The sequence below is a fragment of the Balaenoptera physalus genome, assembly GCF_965194825.1.
Source record: "Balaenoptera physalus genome assembly, chromosome: 2".
Taxonomy (NCBI): Eukaryota; Metazoa; Chordata; class Mammalia; order Artiodactyla; family Balaenopteridae; genus Balaenoptera; species Balaenoptera physalus.
In genome coordinates this window covers 86933870-86956744 of record NC_138883.1, presented here as the reverse complement: position 1 = coordinate 86956744, position 22875 = coordinate 86933870, and the positions used below count along the sequence as shown (strand labels likewise).

The 22875-nt window shown below is 43.3% G+C and overlaps 1 protein-coding gene and 1 long non-coding RNA gene across 3 annotated transcripts in view; one reads left to right on the top strand and one right to left on the bottom strand.

Moving 5' to 3' along the window:
• Positions 1–6633, bottom strand: part of MAP1A (microtubule associated protein 1A) — a 20346-nt gene extending 13713 nt beyond the window's left edge. The window contains exons 1-2 of one of the 2 annotated variants that reach the window (XM_082450054.1): positions 6366–6633; positions 5305–5406 (exon numbers count right to left, since the gene is read on the bottom strand). In XM_082450054.1, the coding sequence (XP_082306180.1) occupies positions 5305–5406; positions 6366–6603 (340 nt within the window). In that variant the 5' untranslated portion in view covers positions 6604–6633. Of the gene's footprint in view, positions 1–424; positions 527–5304; positions 5407–6365 lie in introns of those variants that run through there. The other variant, XM_082450055.1, reaches the window with a different exon arrangement.
• Positions 3310–22875, top strand: LOC309655215. The gene is made up of 4 exons (XR_014260657.1): positions 3310–4903; positions 5831–5993; positions 7100–7213; positions 10780–22875. It is a non-coding gene; the product is annotated as an uncharacterized lncRNA (long non-coding RNA).

Here is a 22875-nt window from a genome sequence, read left to right as displayed (position 1 = left end):
CTAGCAGCTGACACCCAGAGACCCTCCCATCAGGTGCCTTCCCATAACATCCGCCTTTCCCTCAGATTCTTCTGCCCCTACCAAAGACAGAGCCCCCAAACGCCACCAGAGCCCCAGGCCTCGGGGCAGAGCCAGTGACACCACCCTCTGCGGCTGCCCCTAGGCGGCTGGCTCCCAGCTCAGCCCGCGAGGTGGCCTGTCACGGTCCCGGCCCCATTGGCCTCCGCCTGGTTCTGGGTCCAGTCTGGCCCCACAGCCAGTTCATCTCCTCTCTCTGTTCCCCCCACCCTGCCCACCCCCGCTGGGCTAGTTCCAGACATACCAGATGAAGTATCAACTCCCTTCCCATTACCCGCATCCCACCTCCCTATCACAGCATCCCCCGTGCCCCACGCCAAGCCCTTTGGTTCGGTTCGGTTCTTACCCTGGGGTGTGGGAGAGAGACCCTCATCGAGGCTGTGGCTCCGGCCTCAGCCGGCAGCTTCAGGGAAGAGTCTGCGGCACTAGGGGTGGGAGTGGGGGGGGGGGGCGCTTGATGGTGAGGGCGGCGCCAGGGCGGGGAAGAGGGGCTGGTCCATGACGAGGCACTGGAGACTTAACTGTTTCTTTGCCTTCACAATGTCAGTGCTCTGGTGCTTCTGCTTGGCTGGGAGCTGAGGAGTTGTCTAGCAGCTCAGAGCCAGGGTGGTCTCCAATGGCCCACAGGGCCCTTCTCCCCCAACCCTGCTTAGTTAAGAAATATTCTTTTAGCATCAGCCAAAAGACCAAATCCCTGTGCTACACACTGGGGGGACATAGGAGGTATGGGCTGCTTGGGCTCTCCCCCTTCTCTCCGAAACCATCTGCTGCCTCTCCCCTCAGACTCGGGGAGTGACCTTCAATCCCTGGAGGAGCAGGAGACAAAGAGGCTGGGGGCCTGAAAGCATGGGGTAGGAGTGAGGGGGGACTACTTGAGAAGGCTGGGGACGACTGAAGGGAGGGAGTTGCGCTGAGCTCTGCTGGCTTCTGAGCCACAGCTGTAGAAATGGGGTGGGAGTGCAGAAATAAGTCTCATTTTAGGTTGGAGGGTAGTTTGAAATTCTGGAGTGGACACATGGTCCTTGGTCCATCTCTAGCCCATCGGGGGTGGGGCACAGGGGCCCTAAGACCGCATACAATTCTGTGCCGATGCAGCACAGCACAGCAGCCACACAGGCACTGATGCTTGGGATTCTTGGTCATTGGGTATGAAGAGGCATTTTCTGAAGATTCAGGGCACTTTCTGCCTTTCAGTGAAATAGTTAAAGGGATGAAGGAATATCGCCAGGGCCCCAGGCGTACAAGATTTTTTTACTCTAGGCCAATTATTAAATGTCACAGAAAGTACTCTTCGGACTAAAAAGATCTTGTAATGACTTTGTAGGGTGTTGGGTCCCTGTTCTCCTTGTCTCTGCACTTTGCTATGTCTCTTTGATGTCTCCATTTTATAGGATCTTAATCCTTCTAATATTGGCCCTGTTTCCCTTAGTCTCTACCCCTGTCTCAGATTTGGTGACACATGCTCTAGGACTCAAAGAGAGGACCTGGAGAGCTCCAGCACTTAGTTCCAACAGGGCAATGCTCATGTTCCCACATAGTCCTTCCCTGCCCTCTTCCCTTCCATCAACCCTCCCCAGTCCTGGCCGATTGCTATTGCCTTCCTCACAATGACATCCACCCACTCTTAGCCCAGCACCAGCCCCACCCTTGCCCCTGGCTGCCAAGAGCTGCTTTTGAAGGTCAGAGAAGCCAAAATAGTCTCTGCTCTCAGCATCCCCATCCCCCCTAAACTGCCACCAGAGGAGAGGAGGAGCTGAGTCACCAGTGCAAGGGGGGAGGGGGACTCCAGAGGGGGAGGAATCCTTGCTGAGGTCCGGGGATGCAAAGCAGCAACATGGCAACAGCCCCACTTGGATAGAGGAGGCCAGCTACAGAGATATACAACACGAAGCAGGCTGAGTTCCGAACATCACAAAGGGGAAACACCTCCTTTCTGCAACTTCATAGTTCTTATTTCCTCCCACCTCAAACCTTCCATCTCCTCCCTGCTTTCTGGAGCTTTCTGGAGTGTGCAAAAAGGGAAACTTGAGTAGACATGTAGCTTGAGAACAAAATAACATTTCTCAGCCCAACACAGAGCCCACCCTTATTCTCAGCTGTTACCCCCAAGGGCCACACCCTGGGCAAGGTTCCAACTCCCAGTGGAGTTTTCCTTCAGCCCTCACCCTCTGAACAGCCACCCACCACAACCACACCTCCACCCGCTGTGTTCCTTGGCTCTGCTGCAATGAAATGGTGAGACGCCAAAGATGAGAGGGAGGCCTGAGCTCAGACACAAAGTGAGATCGCAAGTCCTGGATTTGAGACCCCTCTCTACCATTTTTTTTACTAATCATGCTTTTCAACAAGCCACTTAAGCCCTCTGAAAGCTTGCTTCCTGAATTATAAAATGAGTGTAATATTAGTACCATCCTCCAATAATGCTATGAGGAGTGAATGACATAAAAGATGAAAAATTCCTTCATTCCTAGAATCCTAAACCTGCAATGCACAAATACCACTGGAAGTCTGTCTCCCTTTTGTGGAAGACTTATGAGAGGTCACCTAGGTGATCAGGGAAATCCTAAACCAGAATCTCAACTCTAGAGTAACTTAGCTCCCAGGTAAACCCAGGTGCCTGGGAGGTGCCCTGCAGGAAGGGACTTAAAATACTCTTCATGTCCCTCCTTTCCCATTTCTGACAGCAATGCAAAACCCAGTTCTAGGGTCCAATGAGCTGTTGTATTAATTCAGAATAGTCTTCATGTTTGCAGAAGTAAAGGAACTAACACTTCCTGAGTGAGTGCATCAGTGGTGATGCAGAGTCAGACAGAAGGCTTCCAAACTGGTCCTCCAGCCTGTGTTTTTTTAGTCCTAGAATATCCATCATGAATTATAAATTATGAAGCCCTCTCCCTTTCTTATATGTGCCCAATAGTAGAAGTAGTATTAGAGTGTCATTTAAGCTCAGTTTCCCACTGCTCTAATCGTTTCTGGGTTTGTTTTAAAATGCTTAGAAGCTCCAGATATTTTTGCAGGTGTTAGAAAGGAAGGCTCCAAGTCACCACTGGAGACAAAAGTGGTGCAAATTCACCTTGGAAAGCCTTTACCACATTTGACCACTAGAAGGAGCTGGGCCACTGACGCTCCATCAAAGGGTCCCCTCCTTTTCTGTGTGTGTGTGTGTGTGTGTGTGTGTGTGTGTGTGTGTGTGTGTGTGTATGTGTGTGTATGTGTATGTGTGTAGGGGGTAGTGGCAGGAATGATTACGCTCTCCCTATCATAGCAAGATAAATTTTTGTCCTCCTTTTCAACATTTTGGCCCAGGGCTTGAGGAGAGGTGAGAGGGATGGTGGCCCAGCCTATGGGGTGGGCAGAAAGGATTAAATCATAAGGTACTAGCATATTCCATTGAGCCCATCCCAGCAGCCTGGTTCCCTCTGCCTCCCCACTAATGGAGGCTGAAGGGAGGGGAAGTGTCTGCAGCTGCTCTGGGCTGTTGTCTGCTGGGACAGCTGAAAGAGGAGCCAGCAGGGGTGGGGCTGTGGCTGTCTTGGGCCTTGTGGGGTTTTCCAGGAAATTCTCCACTATTCTCCAGGGACATAGGCCACCATGAAAATGTCCAAACCTAAAAAAACTCAAAAGTAAGCCCTGATCTTGGGTATAATGGCCTTAAGCCCATTGAGGACACCATGGTAAAACTCTTTGCTTGAAAAGATCTAGTAGGTGCTTGTATATCAGTGCATGTTTCTGAGAGGTCCCTGAGAGTAACTATGCATCTCCCTGTAAGTGTTTTCCCAAGCATCCCCAAATCTTAATCTGAAGAATGGCTAGGTGTTTTGGTTTAAGTTCTGTTCATTCTTACATCATTCCAGAAAGCATCCTACTCTTACATCCATGTCTAAAAGGACAAGGTTGGAGAATTCAGTGTGAATTAATAACATCAGCAGATACTCCCCAAACTTCAGTCATTAATTTCAAGCTGCCGTCCCTTTATCCAGCCTTGCACCAAAGCTCCTAGGATTAATAAAGTGGTAAAACTGTTGATTTAAAAATTATTAGAGCTAATGGAGGAAGCCATGAAATGAGTAACACTAAACAGAAGGCAGTCTCAAAACAGTGACTGGTTACCTTCATAGGAAGCCAGTCACATCAAGAAGATGCCAGCCTAACATTTTTAAAATGCTGCACATATTCCTAAGATAATGGAGCATTAGTCATATTAACCATGTCTTCTCTCTCCAGGAGCAGCAGAGGAGTAGGTGATCAGGGAAGTGACCAACCATGTGGCAGTTAGCAGGAGGAGCAGGAAAAGAAGGGAAGTGACTATCTATTATGCTGGATAATTGAGAATTATCTGTATAAGATACGAATTCAGTCATTTGATGGCAGTGACTGTTGAGTTGGGTGGATTTATATTCCGTAAAGACACTGGTGTATGAATTGGTTTGTCAACATTTACCAATAACATGAGCAGATGCCCAGCACTTTTATAATGGGGTGTAGGACTTTCTGCAGTCTCCCCACAGATATTGTCGTGGAATAATAACTCCTAAAATATTATTTTCTCAAATCCCTGATCATTTCTCCCACACAGCAGAATGGGAAGCTGCATCCTGTGAACTTTGATCTCAGTGCCAAACCTCAAAGTATGACTAGTTCTTGCAGCAGTAAATCCAGGAAACCCTGCTTCCACTCTGGATTTCATGGTGCTCATCAGCCTTTAGTACAAGGTTTCTGCTCTGCTCTGGACATCTGTTGACTGAGCCAAAGGAGCCAGAAACCCTGAAAGCTGGAGGATAGGCTGTGCAGCCTGAGGGAAAGTGCTGAGCAAGGATCTGGGAAGGTGAGTGGGAGGTTCAAGGGTCTCTGCAAAGGGAAGCAAGGAGGCCAGGGCATACAGAAAGGGGAACAAACAAAAAAAGTGATTTTTAACTTGGGAGATGACTGATCACTCAAGAGGTACCACATTCCCTTACTGCACATCAGTGGCTGTCCATAAACCACCCTCTTCTCAGGTAGAAATTATGTTCTCCAGGCTTCCTCCACCATCATACCATCTGTCTGCGAAGTGTACTGGGTATGTGGGGATAGCTAAAGAGCTTTACAACTTTCCGCTCAGGAGTCCCTCCCTCCTCCCTGACCCAAACTTCCCACAAGACCAGTTCTGCCAGGGAGACTGGACTTCTGCTCTTCTGTGACCAGCCCTCACCCAAAGGACTGAGACAAATGACACTGGTTCCTAACCTTTGACCTCTGAGGAGAAGTGAGCTAGGTGCCGGGTAATGAAGAGTCTCAATTGTTGGTTCAAGTCAATGGATGATAAATCAATGTTCCAGGAGAGAATCCCTGTGAGAGAAAAAGAAACAAAGAGGGACCTAGATAAGGTCAGAGGGATTGGACTTGTGGGAGCATTTCCAAGCTCACAGAAGGGGTAAGGAGAGGGAGGGGATAAGGATGGCTGCCATGATCAGCCTCACTAATGTCTTTAAGAAATGTGGCTAGTGCCTATGTCTAGCTCCCATACTGTGCCTTTCTTGGGCTTTGCTGAGCCAGAGGGAGAAGGGCAGAGTTTAGGCTAAATTTGGTCATTAATGAGTTTGTATGTAGGAATTTTCTTGCGCAGTTGCCCAATTGTGATAGAAGTGACACCCAAGGGCCCATTCCCAGATACTAGGGACTGCCTTCCCGATACAGGTAAGTAGGATTCTAAACTCTCCTTGTGTGGCCCCCTCCTTGCCTCCACTCCCCCGCGGCATGCTTCCACCCGCAGGTGGCTTCGCAGCACTGCGCCACAGGCACTGGAGGACTGAGGAGCTTGTGGCCACGAAGGTCACTCTCTCAGGTTGGCCGCTGGCACTGGGATATTTGAGATTTGTCTGCGGCGTTCAAAACGCACCCTGTTCCTGTTCAGACGCCCTAAAGAAGAAACTAAGGTAGGGACATGGACTCTCCAGGGGGTGGTGACGACTTTCAGGACCTCTGGCCCAAGACACTGCGGTAGAGAGGGGTGTAACCAGAGGGCCCCCCACCCAGGCACTGCCCAGCACCCCCCTTCCCCACGCTCCCCTCTGCCTCAGGGAGATTGCGGAACGCCATGGGGTGTGCGGGAAGGATGGAGATGTGAGATGTTGGCAGCCTGGGAGGATATGAACGCGTGACACAGAAGATGCAGGTGACAGGGGCTGATGATTCAGATTAACAGGGTGCGCAGATCTCAGAAAGTGCACGCTAGGGATGGAGGATGCACATGGCAGAGAAGCACGGGATGGAGGATGTCCCGAGCGCAGCCAGAACAGCAAGCTCACCTTGCTCAAGGTGGGCCCGAACGGCCCTCAGCTGATTCTCTGTACCGATATCACCGATCACGATGAGCAAAGAGTGTTTCCGCAGGTCCCAGCGTGCCGCCGCCACCGCGGCTCCGGCCTCGCACAGCGGCTCCGCTGGGTTCTGAGCCAGCGGAGAGCCGGGGCTTCGGAGCCCTAGCCCCGGACTTGTCTCCATGGCAACGTCGAAAGGCCGCCAGGGCCCAGCCTCGGTCTCCATGGAAACTCCGTTGCAGTGCTAGGCCGGCAGCATCCGCTGCAGGGAGAGTGCGCGCGGTTCTTAAAGGCCGGCGGCAGGAGCCGCTCATTGGCTGCTGCCTGTCGGGGGGCGGACCAGTGGCGCCGCAGGGGCCGGGCTGGGGCCGCGTGCTCCGGCTCTGCGGTTTCGCTGTGCCTGGGGGGCGGGGGCGTGGCTGTCCCCCTTCGCCCCCACTCGTTTTCCAGAGGGAGCTCCCACTCCGACTTGAGTAGGGATGGGGGCTCTGAGAGCCGGATGGAGGGGCGAGTCTATTGCCTCGGCGCCAGAAGAAGCTTCTAGTTAGGATATTTCCCGGATAAGTGCTGTCTGGCAATTCCGCAGCCTCGCCCGAACTGAGGGGAGCCATCTTGTCCTTCTCTGCCTCTGAGTTTGTTTGGGTGCATCGTTCTTTGTCGGTGTGTCTGTATTATCATTGTATGGAGCTTTTTTTTTTTTTCCTTCTGTCACTGCCTGCCAGGGTCCTACATTGCGTCCTCGGTGTTCCTATCCTCATTGCCTCAGGCCCTGGGTGTGCTCTGGAAGGCTGTGCAGTATTGGAGGGACAGAATGACCTTCCGGCCCTGAGTCCCTGGTGAGTTGTTATTCCGAAGATAGTGGTTGGCTCATCGCCATCTCTGCTGAGTGCAATGAGCTCAGACTGCAGCAAGGGGGGTTTGAGTAAAACCCAGGAAAGACCTACCCAACTGCAAGTAATGTGACACAGTGAGTTGGGTAACCTTGGGAGACAATGGTATTACTTCCCCCAGGGAATTCTCAAAATAGAAGGGGCAATGTTTGAACCAGTGAAGAGGTTGGCCCTTCCAAAATTAAAACCAAAACAAAAGAAAAACCAGGGGATGTGAAAGAGGACTGAGGAGGCTGGCACCGTTTTATGACTGACTGGAACATCCTTGTAAAAATGGTGTGGTGATGTAAGTCTACCCTCCCCCTTTCCTCAGTGTGTCTCCACCACCTACTCTGCACTCCAGTGTCTTCTTTTACACAGGATACTGAATCATTCTGTATGTGTATGTATCAGACAGAACCTGTCTTTCACCCTAGGGCTCCAGCAGCACTTTTTGGGGTCCCATTTGCCTTATACTTTCTGGATGTACAAGGAAGAAAGGAGCACGGCACCTGATTCAGCAAGGCTGCATGTGAACCACGTTCTCATCCACCTCCTCTCTGGAGGCCCTGAGGAGGATTGGACAGTGTCTGCATTTTGAGTACCTCACAGCAGTCCTGGTTCCTATCATGGAACATGTATTTAGCAAAATATCCAATCCATTCTCCAATTTGGGTATTGGGGCCCTCCCTGAAATGAACATAATATGTCAATTACATCTCAGTTTTTAAAAATGGACAGGGCCCTGAAAATCCTTTTTGTAGCAGAGAGGGAGAAATAGTACTGGCAGAACATAAGACGGTGGGGATGCCTCACCCTACATGACGCATGAGACAATGCTGTGCTACACCTCCACCCCACCATTTGCAGATCTGAATCTGGCAAAGAGCACAGAGAGATGTGCAAGCCTCCTCTTCTGCAATCAGAAAAGAGTGCCACATGGAGACAGAGCCAGAATAGGTTGTAGGGAGAGGAAGGGGATAGTTACCATAGCAACTGTAGAGATGAAACCTTTAACTAGCACAGGGCCTCAGTATAATGGTCAGCAGCAGTTAACCATAGGCTCTGCTTTCATTAAGTCTGACAAAGAGGTTAGACAATAGATATGAATGGTATAGGGAAGGACCACGCACTGATCAGATAGTAGGGGCAGAAATTCAGGCCTGTGATCTCAGACCCTGCTAGAATTGGCTTTTTAAATAATTAGAGCTGCAGGGGACTTCCCTGGTGGCGCAGTGGTTAAGAATCCGCCTGCCAATGCAGGGGACACGGGTTCGAGCCCTGGTCCGGGAAGATCCCACATGCCGTGGAGCAACTAAGCCCGTGCGCCACAACTACCGAGCCTGCGCTCTAGAGCCCGCGAGCCACAACTACTGAGCCCACGCGCCACAGCTACTGAAGCCCGCGTGCCTAGAGCCTGTGCTCCGCAACAAGAATAGCCACGGCAATGAGAAGCCTGCGCATTGCAACAAAGAGTAGCCCCCGTTCGCCGCAACTAGAGAAAGCCCGTGTGCAGCACTGAAGACCCAATGCAGCCAAAAATAAATTAATTAATTAATTAAAAAATAATAATAATAATTAGAGCTGCAAATACGGGTTATGTTAGTACTAAAAGAAAACTGTGGAGTGTTAGCATCTATGCTCCAGAATTTTACAACTGAAGACAGAAAACACTGATGGACATATGTACAAATGCATCGAAAGCTGAATAAAATCTTTAAAGAAATACATTTATACATGAATTGAGAAGTATATGAAGCCCTATTTTGTGTTTAGGAATAGTTTGCTGTGGCAGGAGCATTCAAAGACCCGTCCATTTGAGAACATATGATATACATGATTGTGAGGCACATGCAGTAGTGTGTGGTGGTTATAGAGCCCACTGCAGTATTTCATTTTCCTGTTTACCCCTTGAACTGACTAGGTATGATCTTTTGGGAACTCTCCTATTCTGTATTCTCTTCCACACTCTTGTCATACAGCATTGGTAGATATAGCAGTTACAACCAATGCTTTCCAAACTATTTGTGATGAAGGACCCTTGAATTGTGGAAGGGATCTCTAGGGATCCATCACTGAAAAAGGAAGTTAGAGGGGGTGTAAAAGGAAGACGGTATTACAGGCTCTTTCCTTGGGTATGCACTGGAGTGGGCACAAGGCAGAAGATACTATGGATCATAAATGATTTGAAAGGTAATGGTATCCTTGGCTAAGTTTAAGCCACTTAAGGGATTCTCAGCCCCCAGACTTTTGTCAGTTCATAATATATAGTGATAAATACCCAACAGGTAAATCATATACATGCTTAACAAAGTAGGAGGGGCATCTCTAACTTTTTTGTGGAAATAATTTCATTTTTGGTATTTCAATTATTGAAGTTGTCCTCATGAGAAAATCAGAAATTTATTGGAATTAATTACACTCATTCTGAATTATGTATGTGTGGGAGAGGAAGGTACCATAATCCTTTCAATGCTTAGGGTCTCCATAGGACTTAAGCTAGCTCTGATAATTCATAAAGAAAAAATACTGGCTCCTCCCTGCTAGCCCAATGAATGTCATTAGTTTTTCTGGGGATATGAGCTCGTTTGGCAGAATTCCAGCCTGCTCTGCTGGATTGCACGGTCTCATCAACCAAAATATCCAAAAGGAGGTGTATGCAGCTCACATTCCCATCCTGTACTCAGTTCTGCCTGTAAAGCATTCTTTACACAGAGAGAGGTGTGTTGGATTACAGGATTGATGTGTCAGAAGCTTATCCTTGGCTTTTGGGGAAAATGCTATGATCATAATACATACCAGCAACCATAGGGTCACTTCTTAGCATGAATAGCTGGTTTATCTGCAAAGGCACAGAGTGAAATAACCTCTAATGGGGCACAGAGTAAAATAATCTGTAAAAAGTTTGAGATGGGGAAGAAGTCTGCATTTATTACTCTATCTAGCACACAGAGGAAGCCCACAATAAACATTTGTTGCATAATTTTCCTAATTATTATTTGTCCCCTAAGTAATGGGAAGAGCAAAGGCACTGGGTTTACCCTCCTTGTGCAGAGCATTGCAAAGGACAATGAAGAAACTTCCCCTTTTTCCTCCCTCACTCTCCACACTCTTCTTTTTAAGAAAGTGATTCCCAAATGTGAGAAAGAAACATTTATGGATACTATTTTCTCTTTTCCATTCCATTAGCATCTGAAATGAAAGTTAGTGTTTGGCTGTGGCCTCTGGTAACACCTTTTCCTTTAGTCTGAATAAAGCTGCCTCTTACTGTAGGGATCGCTAAGGACTTCCATGTGATGATTAAGAGGATGGTGGTACAGAGAATCTATATGTATAACTTAGTTTGGAGGCCATGCCTGTGTATGAATTAAACTTTGCATCTTTTTTCTTTCAAGATATTCATATAATAGAGTTACTTTCCTTCAAGGTATACTTGGGTTGCAGAAACTTTGTTCCCTTTACAATATTACAAACTCACAGATACTTTGTCTTCTCATCAGTTCTTTCTTTCTATCTAATATTTATTTATTTAGGCTGCACCGGGTTCCAGTTGTGGCATGTGGGATCTCAGCTGCGGCATGCATGCGGGATCTAATTCCCCGACCAGGGATTGAACCCAGGCCCCCTGCACCGGGAGCGCAGAGTCTTACCCACTGGACCACCAGGGAAGTCCTCATCAGTTCTTTCTTGAAGATCCTTCATCATACATCCTAACTTCCCTTTCTAATGATACCTCCTGTAAGTACTTTGCATTAACCCCTTCATTCAGTCAATCTGAACCATTTGCCTTTCCCTCAGCCATTCTTTTTTTATAAATTTATTTATTTATTTTTATTTTTCGCTGTGTTGGGTCTTCGTTGCTGTGCGCAGCTTTCTCTAGTTGTGTCGAGCAGGGGCTAATCTTCGTTGCAGTGCACGGGCTTCTCATTGTGGTGGCTTCTCTTGTTGCTGAGCACGGGCTCTAGGCACATGAGCTTCAGTAGTTGTGGCACGCGGGCTCAGTAGTTGTGGCACACGAGCTTAGTTGCTCCATGGCATGTGGGATCTTCCCGGACCAGGGCTCGAACCTGTGTCCCTTGCATTGGCAGGCGGATTCTTAACCACTGCGCCACCAGGGAAGTCCCCATTCTTGAACTTTCTGTTCAGGCTGCCTCTCTTTCCTTGAGTGTGTTGTTACCCTTAATTCTCATCTAGGGATTTATTTACCTTTACCTTTATAATTTACTTTATTTGTGGAATAAGGTTCCATCTCATCTCACAAAGAATTTAAGGAGTATGGCCTAACTCAAATAACTGCCTCTCTGAAACTGACTTCCTCACTTGCCAACTGTGTGAACTTAGGCAAGTTCTCATCCTCTCTGTGCTTCAGTTTTCTCATCTGTCAAATTATTAGTAATAGCACCCCACCTTAAGGATTATTTTGAGAATTAAGCGGGATAATCTTTTAAATATGCTTAGAACAATGCCTAGAATTCATTTTTTAAGTCATTCATCCAGTAATATTTATTGAGCACTTACTGTGTGCCAGCAAATAAAATACAAAGATCCCTGCTCTTGTGGAGCTTATGTTCTAGTTGGGGAGACAAATAATAAATAATAAATAGGTATATAGTATGTCAGAAAGTGATTAGTGCTGTGGCAAAAAAGAAAAAAATATGGTAAGGGTGATTGAGAATGCTGGAGCAGGGTGTGGTGATGGGGAAGAATGGTGAAGGGGCAGGAAAGATTGCAATTTTAAAGGGGCTGGTCAGGGTGAGCCTTATTAAGATGAGACTTAAGCAGACTTGAAGGAAGTAAGGGGGTTGGCCATTTGGGTATCTGGTAGTGAGTCTTGGAGGCAGAGAGGATAGCCAGTACAAGGTCCCTAAGGTAGGGGTATGCCTGGTATATTCAAGGCATAGCTGGAGCCCACTGTGGCTGGAGCAGAGGAGTGAAAGAAAGAGGAATAGGAGATGAGATTGGAGATAATAGAGGCCAGATTACATAGGGCCTTGTAGGCATTGTTAGGACTTTGGTTTTTACTCTGAGTGAATTAGGGAGCATACGCAGGCATTTGAACAGAGGAATGGTATGGTTTGATGTAGATTTTTACAGGATCACTTTGGCTGCTGTATTGAGAATAGACTGTAGAGGTTGTAAGGATTAAAGTGGGAAACCACTCTCATGATGTCCAGCACTGAACTCCGATCACCCCTGAGGATGAAGTGCCTGCCGGACTTTGACACCTGGGGGTCTAAGGGGCCATGGTTAAAAATAATAATAATACACTGGGAAACCCGCCAGGGGACTTGCAGTAATCTTGGTGAGCAATGATGTAGCTCAGATCAGAGCAATGTCAGTGGAGATGGTGGGATGCTAGACACACAGTATTTTAAAGGTAGAACCAATCTGATTTCCTGCCTCCCAAATGGGGAGTGAGAGAGAAAGAGAGTAAATAGTGACTCCAAAGATAAATGAAAAACTTTTCAAAAGTTATCTATAGGAGGAAAGAAGAAACAGATTGTAAGGCAGCCAGGGATGGAAGGTAGACTTTTTGAATTTATCTTATTTTGTAAATTTGACATTGGAATCATGTAAATGTTTTACATAAGTATAAAACAAAATTAAATCAAAATGACCAATCTGATAAACAACCTGTCACAGAATATATTTTTAAAAATCTACAAATCAATAAAAAAAGACAACCCAATTATAAAGTGGCCAAGCAATTTGAATGGATTTTCACAAGAGATGATATACAAATGACCAATAAATACATGAAAAAGTGTTCAACATTATTAGTCCTAAGGAAATGCAAATTAAAATCACAGTGGGGAGTCCCCTGGTGGCCTAGTAGTTAGGACTTTGGGCTTTCACTTCCATGGCCAGGGTTCAATCCCTGATCAGGGAACTGAGATCCCACAAGCTGCATGGCACAACCAAAAAATTAATAATAATAATAAAAAATAAAACCACAGTGTAACATCACTTACCCACAAAATGGCAAAAATTAAAAGACCAATAACACCAAATGTGAGCAAGGATGTGGAACAACTAAGACTCTTAAAATACTGCTAATAGTAGTGTAAAATGTTATAATGGCTTTATAAAAGTATTTGGAAGTTTCTTATAAAACTAAACATCTACACTATGACCTAGAAATTCCATTCCTAGGCATTTACCCAAGAAAGATCAACACACGTATGTCCACAAAGAGATTTGCGATAGTTGTTCATAGCAACTTTATTCATAATAGCCAAAACCTGGAAACAACCCATCCATCAGTAGGAAAATGGATAAACAAATTGTGTTACCTTCATGCAATAGAATACTACTCAGCTATAAAAAGAAACTACAAATGTACACAACATAGATGAAAAATAAAAAACATTATGCTGAAACAAAAGAAACAAAACACAAAAGAATATTTTTTGGTCTCCTGAGAAGTAGATACCAAGACGTGATTAGATGTGCAAGAGATTTATAGGGGGAGTATATTAGTTATCTATTGCTTTGAAACAAATTACTCCAACATTTAGCAGCCTAAAATAACAAACATTTATTATCTCACATAGTTTCTAAGGATCTGAAACCCAGGAGCAAATTAGGTGGGTGGTTTTGACTTAGGATTTCCCATGAGGTTACAGTCATGATGTCAGTTGGGGTTACGGTAATCTGAAGGCTTGACTGAGGCTGTATGATCTGCTTCCAAGATGGCTCATTCACATGGCTGTTGGCAGGAAACCTCAACTCCTCACCTTGTAGGACTCTCCATAGGTCTGCTTGAGTATCCTCATGACCACTGGCTTCTCCCAGAGCAAGTGAACCAAGAAAGTAAGGAGGGAGCTATAATGCCTCTTTATGACATAGCGTTGGAAGTTAGGCATCATCACTTCTGCCTTGTTTTATTTATTAGAAACAAGTCACTGAGTCTAGTCCACTCTCAAGAGGAAGGAAATTGGCTCTACCTTTTGAAGGGAGTGTCACTGAATTTGCGGATACATTTTAAACCACCACAGAGAGAGATCAAGGGAAGGCAGAGAGAGCTTCAGACCAAGATACAGGTCTGACATCTGTGGAAAAGAGAGAGGAAAGGAATGAGGATTGGAAAGGAAGAGTCTTATCCTACAGCATAGGTCCCAAAAAGGTCTGGCCAGGCTGATGAAGAGTCTTCAAGTCAAAGGACCTGTTGGAAGAATCTTTTTTATCACAGGATTGGGCCTGCCTTTGTAGCCCTGTTGTTCTCTGGCATTGGCTGGGATTAGCCTATGGGAGTGTGGCTTTGGTGCAAATGTGGGAGTAGGTCCAGAGTGGCAGCAGGTGTGGTCATCAACCAAATATACTCTCTGAAAGAAGATTTCAGTGATGCGTATTCATGGTCACCACAAGTGCATACTGCATGAATAAGTTTATGTGAAATTCTATATAGAATGGGCAAAACTTATCTACAGTTATAGAAAGCAAATAAGTGGTTACTGGGGCTGGGGAGGGGATGGGAATTGATTGCAAAGGGGTACAAGGGAATTTGGGGTGATGAAAATGTGCTGTACTTGATTATGGTAGTGGTTACACACATATATACATTTGTTGAGTTCATCAAACTTTATACTTAAAACAGGCACATTTTATTGTACATAAATGATGTATAAAGTTTACTGAAAAACACGATGAACTACCACTTCACATTAACAATACCAAATGTTAGTGAGGATGTGCAGCACCTGAAACTCTCATATGTTGTTAGTGGGAGTATAAAATTATATAACCATTTTGGAAAACCGTTTGTCAGTTTCTTATAAAGTTAAACAAATACTTATCCTATGACCCAGCAGTTCCACTCCTGTATATCAGCCCAAGAGAAATGAAAACGTATGTTCACAAAAAGACTTATTTATGAATATTCATAGGAGCTTTATTTATAATGGTCCAAAACAACCCAAATATCCATCAATAGGTGAATTGATAAATTGTGGAACATGTATACAAAAGAATACTACTGAGCTGATACATGCAACAACATGGATGAATCTCAAAAATGTTGTATTGCACAAAGAAGATGGATACAAAAGACTACATACTGCATGATTCCATTTATACAAAATTGTTGAACAGCAAAACTAATATATAGTGATAGAAATAAGAATATAGTTGCCATGAAAAACTCTCTGGAGTGAGGAAAATGTTTTATATCTTGACTGGTATACAAGTTTAATAGATGTTTATATTTATCGAAACTCATCAAATTATACAACTAAGAACTGTGCATTTCACTGTATTTAAATTTTACCTCAATTAAAAAATCAAAATGAAGAAAGCAGTCACTAAAAATAAAAATCAAAGTGAAATAAATTAACCTATGTATTGGTAGAATTTTTTCAAATGACTTTAAAATATAATAGTTTAACTGTATATTTTTTTCAAAAAATTTTATTGTGATAAAATACACATATGGGACTTCCCTGACGGCGCAGTGGTTAAGACTCCGTGCTCCCAGTGCAGGGGGCCTGGTTTTGATCCCTGGCCAGGGTACTAGATCCCACATGCATGCTGCAACTAAGAGTTCGCATGCCACAACTAAGGAGCCCACGTGCCGCAACTAAGGAGCAGGCAAGCCACAACTAAGGAGCCCTCAAGCTGCAACTAAGGAGCCCGCAAGCTGCAACTAAAGGAGCCCGCCTGCCGCAACTAAGACTCAGCACAACCAAATAAATAAATAAATAATAGAATAAAATACACATAAAATTTACCATTTCAACCATTTTTAAGTGTACAGTTTAGTGATATTAAATATGTTCATAATGTTGTGGAACTGTAACCACCATCCGTCTGCATACCCTACCCCCCCTTTTTTTAAGCCTGAAGCACTCAGCATTCCCAGGTCATCTCCCATCCAAGTGCTAACCAGGCCCAACCCTGCTTAGCTTCTGAGATCAGATGAGATCAGGCACACTCAGGGTGGTATGGCCATAGACACCATACTTCTTTTTATCTTATAAAACTGAAACTCTATACTCATTAAACAATAACTCCCAATTCCCCCCCTACCCCCTAGTTCCTGGTAACCACCATTCGACTTTCTCTATGATTTTGACTACTCTAAATACCTTATATAAGTAGAATCACACAGTATTTGTCTTTTTGTAGCCGTCTTATTTCACTTAGCATAATGTCCTCAAGATTCATCCATGTTGTAGCATATGTCTTAATCGTACGTTTTTATGGGATATACCCAAAGGAAAGAAATGAACTGCAAAAAATGTTAAACTGTTTTCATTAGCCATCTTATTAGTAATATTGGGTTTTTTCAGAAATCGTTTTATATATGTAATAGAATAAAGAAAATAAATAAATTGTGCTAATGTTATCAGGAACCAAGATGTTGATTATACTAGAAAGAGATACAAATATAAAATCAAGAAAGTTGGATAAAATCCCTGAAATCCTACATTTAGTTAGAAAAAGGCAAACAATGACCAACTCAGTAGCAACAAGCATCCAACCATCCAAATTGTGGTCTTTAAATGCCATTTACTACTAAATGAACCAAGACTTCTTAGAGAAACATCTGTTTCTAGATCTGAGGCAGGAAATAAACAAGATGAACCTGGAACATCTTGTTATATCAGAAAGCAAGGAAGCTATCCAAGACTACTGGAATCATGTCAAGAGAAATCTGGGGCTAATCTGAAAGGACTTCCACAGCCCAAAGATGGGACAATATGCTTTTTTCTTTTTTTAAATGTACTTAGGTCCTCTTTATTTTTTATTTTATTTATTTTTTTATTTTTAGCTGCGTTGGGTCTTCGTTGCTGCGCGTGGGCTTTCTCTAGCTGCGGCAAGCAGGGGCTACTCTTCATTGCGGTGCGTGGGCTTCTCATTGCAGTGGCTTCTCTTGTTGTGGAGCACGGAGCATGGAGCACAGGCTCTAGGTGCATGGGCTCCAGTAGTTGCAGCACACGGGCTCAGTAGTTGTGGCCTGCAGGCCCTAGAGCATGCCAGCTTCAGTAGTTGTGGCTCGCAGGCTTAGTTGCTCCATGGCATGTGGGAATCTTCCTGGATCAGGGATCGAACACATGTCCCCTGCATTGGCAGGTGGATTCTTAGCCACTGCGCCACCAGGGAAGTCCCAAAGGACAATATGCATTTCAAAATGAAGAATAATTGCAGTGGGTTGAAGCACACCAAATGTGTTAAAACCCATAGTTCATAGTGATACTAAAAACAAAAGTCTCATAAGTCATCCAGTATGCTGGAGAATTTCATTATTTAGAGAACTATCTCTATTACATGAGAACCTCAACTCATTATTTTGAAAACTAGTAAATCAAAGGAAAGAATCAAACATTTATCCTGCCATTCCTTAGGTAATCAAATATTTGATGAAGGGAAAGTTCTTATTTATAGAAGAATTCCAGCTAATGAATAAAGATAGTGTTCTAAAATTAGAATATCAGTTTTTTACAGCCCCTCATGAAATAATGCAGCTAGATAACGATTACCTGTGACTGCTAAGCTGTCAAGTAAAAAGATGGTAATATTTGAACCTATTTAATCAATTGTAACAGAACAAAAATACATTAAACCAGATGTTATATGCCTCCTGATGAGATGCAATAGGAAGTTTATGATACCAGTTATTCTTGCCAAAAAAAGGAACATAAATCTGAACAAGTATACCTATCTGTTCATTTATAAAAAATAAAAAAGAAAATACTTTATTTATTTATTTATATTTTTATTTTATTTATTTATTTTTGGCTGCATTGGGTCTTCCTTGCTGTGCGTGGGCTTTCTCCAGTTGTGGCAAGCGGGGGCTACTCTTCGTTGCGGTGCGCGGGGCTTCTCCTTGCGGTGGCTTCTCTTGTTGCGGAACATAGGCTCTAGGGCACGCGGGCTTCAGCAGCTGTGGCGCGCAGGCTCGGTTGCTCTGCGGCATGTGGGATCCTCGCAGACCAGGGATCGAACCCATGTCCCCTGCACTGGCAGGCAGATTCTTATCCACTGTGCCACCAGGGAAGTCCGGAAAATACTTTAAATGACACAACAGGGATGCAATCAGAAAAATCCACAAAGTTGGAAATTTTACAGAACAAATGATTTGATTTCATCAACAGATAAATAAATCGCAGGAAATACAAAAGAGGAAGACTTACAGATTAAAAGAGGCCTAAGGTAAGTATCATCCAAATGCAATGTGTAAACTTTGTTTGGAACTGTAAAAAAAAAAAAAATTATGAGACAATTGCAGAAACTTGAACACTATATATTTGATAACATTAAAAAATTACTGTTAATTTTCCTTGGGTGTGTTAATGATATTATGTTTAAAAGATTCTCTATATTTAACACACATACAAGCATTTATGGATGAAATGATATGATGTCTGGGATTTTCTTAGAAATAATCAGTTGGGGGGAAGTGGGTGGGGATATAGTTGAAACAAGATTGGGCATTTATTGCTGGAGAGGGTGTGGAGAAAAGGGAACCCTCCTACACTGTTGGTGGGAACGTAAAGTGGTGTAGCCACTATGAAAAACAGTATGGAGGTTCCTCAAAAAACTAAAAATAGAGTTGCCATATGGTCCTGCAATCCCACTTTTGGGCATATATCCAGACAAAACTGTAATTTGAAAAGATGCATGCACCCCAATGTTCACTGCTGCAGTATTTACAATAGCAAAGACATGGAAGCAACCTAACTGTCCATCGGCAGATGAATGGATAAAGAAATTGTGGTATACACACACACACACACACACACACACACACACACACACACAATGGAATACTATTCAGCCATAAAAAAGAATGAAATAATGCCATTTGCAGCAACATAGATGGACCTAGAGGTTATTATATTAAGTGAAGTAAGTCAGATAGAGTAAGACAAATACCATATTATATCAATTATATGTGGAATCTAAACTATGACACAAATTAACTTATCTACGAAACAGAAACAGACTCACAGACATAGAGAACAGACTTGTGGTTGCCAAAGGGAAGAGGGGAAGGGGCAGGGATAGATTGGGAGTTTAGGATTAGTAGGTGCAAACTATTGTATGTAGAACAGATAAACAACAAGGTCCTACTGTATAGCAAAGGGAACTATATTTAATGTTCTGTGATTAAATCATAATGAAAAAGAATATGAAAAAGAATGTATGTATATGTATAGCTAAATCACTTTGCTGTACAGTAGAAATTAACACCACATTGTAAATCAACTATACTTCAACAAAATAAATTTTTAAAAAAGATTGGGCATTTGTTAATAATTGTTGAAGTTGGATGATAAGTATATGGGTTATTTTTTCCTTTCTATTAAAAAAGAATGTCTCCAAGCTTTTTGTTATAAACAGCAGGAGGGATGAAGTTGCCATCAGCTGAGATGGAGAAGGCTGCAAGTGAAGCAGATTTGATAGAATGAGTTCAGTTTTAAACATGTCGAGTTTAAGATGTCAATTGGACATCCAAATGGAGATATTGAATAGGCTGTTAGGTATATAAGTTCAGGATTTGGGAGAAAGGTCAGGGCTAGAGATATAAAGTTGGGAGTCATTGATATATAAATGGTAGTTACAGCAATGAGACCGGATGAGATCAGAAAGGAGTGAGACTAGACAGAGCTTAGAACACAGTAAATGCTCAATAATATTCATTATAACCACATGATTAAAATTCTTTCTTTTGATTTCTTCTTTGCACTCCTACAGCACTTTTACTGTATCTTGTATTATAGTTATTTGTATATCTCTCTTTGAAGAATATGGGCTACTTATTTGCAGAGCTTCCACCAATTTGGGCTTATCTGATGTTTCCTCATGATCAGATTCAGATTATGAATTTTTGGCAGGAATACAATTAAAGTGATGTTGTTTCCTTCTCAGTGTATCATATCAAGTGACACGTGATGACGTTTTGTCCCATTACTAGTGATGTTAACTGGGATCACTTCATTAAGTTACCAGATTTTTTCACTGCAAATATACTACTTTCTGTTTGTAATAATTCAGTACATTTTAGGGAGATAGTTTGAGACAATGTAAATACCCCCTTTTCTAGCACAGTACTAGTTTTAGTATCAATGATATTTATTTATTTTAAATCATCTTTATTGTAACACATTAAAAAGTGAATGAAACATAAATGTACAAATGTATGAATTATAAATACAGTAAGTCCCTTACAGATGAATGAGTTCCATTCCGAGAGCACGTTCGTTAAGTCCAATTTGTTCGTAAGTCCAACAAGGTTATCCTAGGTACCCAACTAACACAATTGGCTATATAGTACTGTACTGTAATAGGGTTTTTTAAATTAATTAATTAATAAATTAATTAATTTATTTATTTATTTATTTTTGGCTGAGTTGGGTCTTTATTGCTGCGCGCGTGCTTTCTCTAGTTGCGGGGAGCAGGGGCCCCTTTTTGCTGCGGTGCGCAGGCTTCTCATTATGGTGGCCTCTTCTGATGCGGAGCATGGGCTCCAGGTTCACAGGCTTCCATAGTTGTGGCACACGGGCTTAGTTGCTCTGCAGCATGTGGGATCTTCCCGGTCCAGGGCTCGAAACTGTGTCCCCTGAATTAGCAGGCAGATTCCTAACCACTGTGCCACCAGGGAAGTCCTGTAATAGGTTTATAATACTTTTCACACAAATAATACATAAAAAACAAACAAACAAAAAATAAAGAAAACATTTTTAATCTTACAGTATAGTACCTTGAAAAGTACGGTACACCAGCTGCCAAACAGGGACCGGCATCAAGTGAACAGGCCAGAAGAGTTACTGACTAGTGGAGGGAGAGGAGGTGGAAGATGGCAGAGCTGAAGAATTGTCAGCAATAGGAGACGGAGGGCAAGCTGCAATTTCCCTCATGCATGACGTTGTTGGCACAGTTTCTGGTTCCTTGCTGGAACCAGATGCACATTCACATCTTTGAAAGCTTGCAGCTTGAAGGTTCATATGTAGGAGACTTAACTGTAGTACACGTGTGTAATGCCTCTAGTAAGAAAATAGAATTTCCAAGCACCCCACTTGGCTCCTAAAGAATTACAACCTCTTTATACCCTCTAAAATTAACCATTAGGCCTGACTTTAATATATATATATATATATATATATATATATATATATATATATATATATATATATTTATCATTTATTTATTTTGGCTGTGCCGGATCTTAGTTGCGGCACGTGAACTCTTACTTGTGGCATGCATGTGGGATCTAGTTCCCCGACCAGAGATCGAACCTGGGCCCCCTGCATTGGGTGTGCAGAGTCTTACCCACTGGACCACCAGGGAAGTCCCTAGGCCTGACTTTTATTGCATCATATAATTTCTTTATTATTTTTTTATGATTTAGGTATGCATCTTTATTAAAATTTAGTTTTGTCTCATTGAAAAACTTTTTTATTATAGTAAAATACACGTAACATAAACTTTACCATTTTAAACATTTTAAAGTGTACAGTTCAGTGACATTAAGTACATTCACACTGTTGTGCAACCATCACCACCATCCCTCTCCAGAACTTTTTCATCTTTCCAAACTGAAACTCTGTGCTTATTAAACAATAACTCTGTATTCCTCCCTTCCTCCAGCCTTTGGAAACCACTGTTATCCTTTCTGTCTCTGTAGATTTGCCTATTCCAGGTATATAAAAGGAATATAAATGGAATCATACAATATGTGTCCTTTTGTATCTGGCTTATTTCACTTAGCACGTTTTCAAGGTTCATCTATGTTGTAGCATGTTGGTAACACTCTTGATTCTTATTCTGTAGTACTGGCCTCCAGGAAATTAGGGATTGGAAAGAAAGACTGAGAGGGAGGACAAGAGCCAGGAACTCTGGAGTCATAGGATGAGAATTTTATTTTATTTTATTTTATTTTTTTAAGAGCTATTCTTTTTTTTTAAAATTAATTATTATTATTATTTTTTGGTTGTGTTGGGTCTTCGTTTCTGTGCGAGGGCTTTCTCTAGTTGTGGCAAGCGGGGGCCACTCTTCATTGCGGTGCGCGGGCCTCTCACTATCGTGGCCTCTCTTGTTGCGGAGCACAGGCTCCAGACGCGCAGGCTCAGTAGTTGTGGCTCACGTGCCTAGTTGCTCCGCGGCATGTGGGATCTTCCCAGACCAGGGCTCGAACCCGTGTCCCCTGCATTAGCAGGCAGATTCTCAACCACTGCACCACCAGGGAAGTCCTATTTTATTTTTTAAACTTATTGTTTTTTAATTTATTTTTTATTGAGGTAACATTGGTTTACAACATAAGTTTCATGTGTACAACATTATACTTCTACTTCTGTGTACCCTACCGAGTGCTCACCACCAAAAGTTTAGTTTCCATCTGTCACCATACAGTTGACCCCCTTAGCCACTTTGTCTTTACCCAACCCCTTCCCCTTTGGTAACCCCTACTCTGTTCTCTTTATCTATGTGTTTGTTTTTGTTTGGCTTGTTCATTTATTTTTTGTTTGTTTGTTTGTTCCACACACACCACATGGGTGAAATCATATGGTATTTGTCTCTCTCCATCTGACTTAACTTCACTTAGCATAATACCCTCAAGGTCCATCCATGTTGTCACAAATGGCAAGATTTCATCTTTTTTTTAATGGTTGAGTAGTATTTATATATAT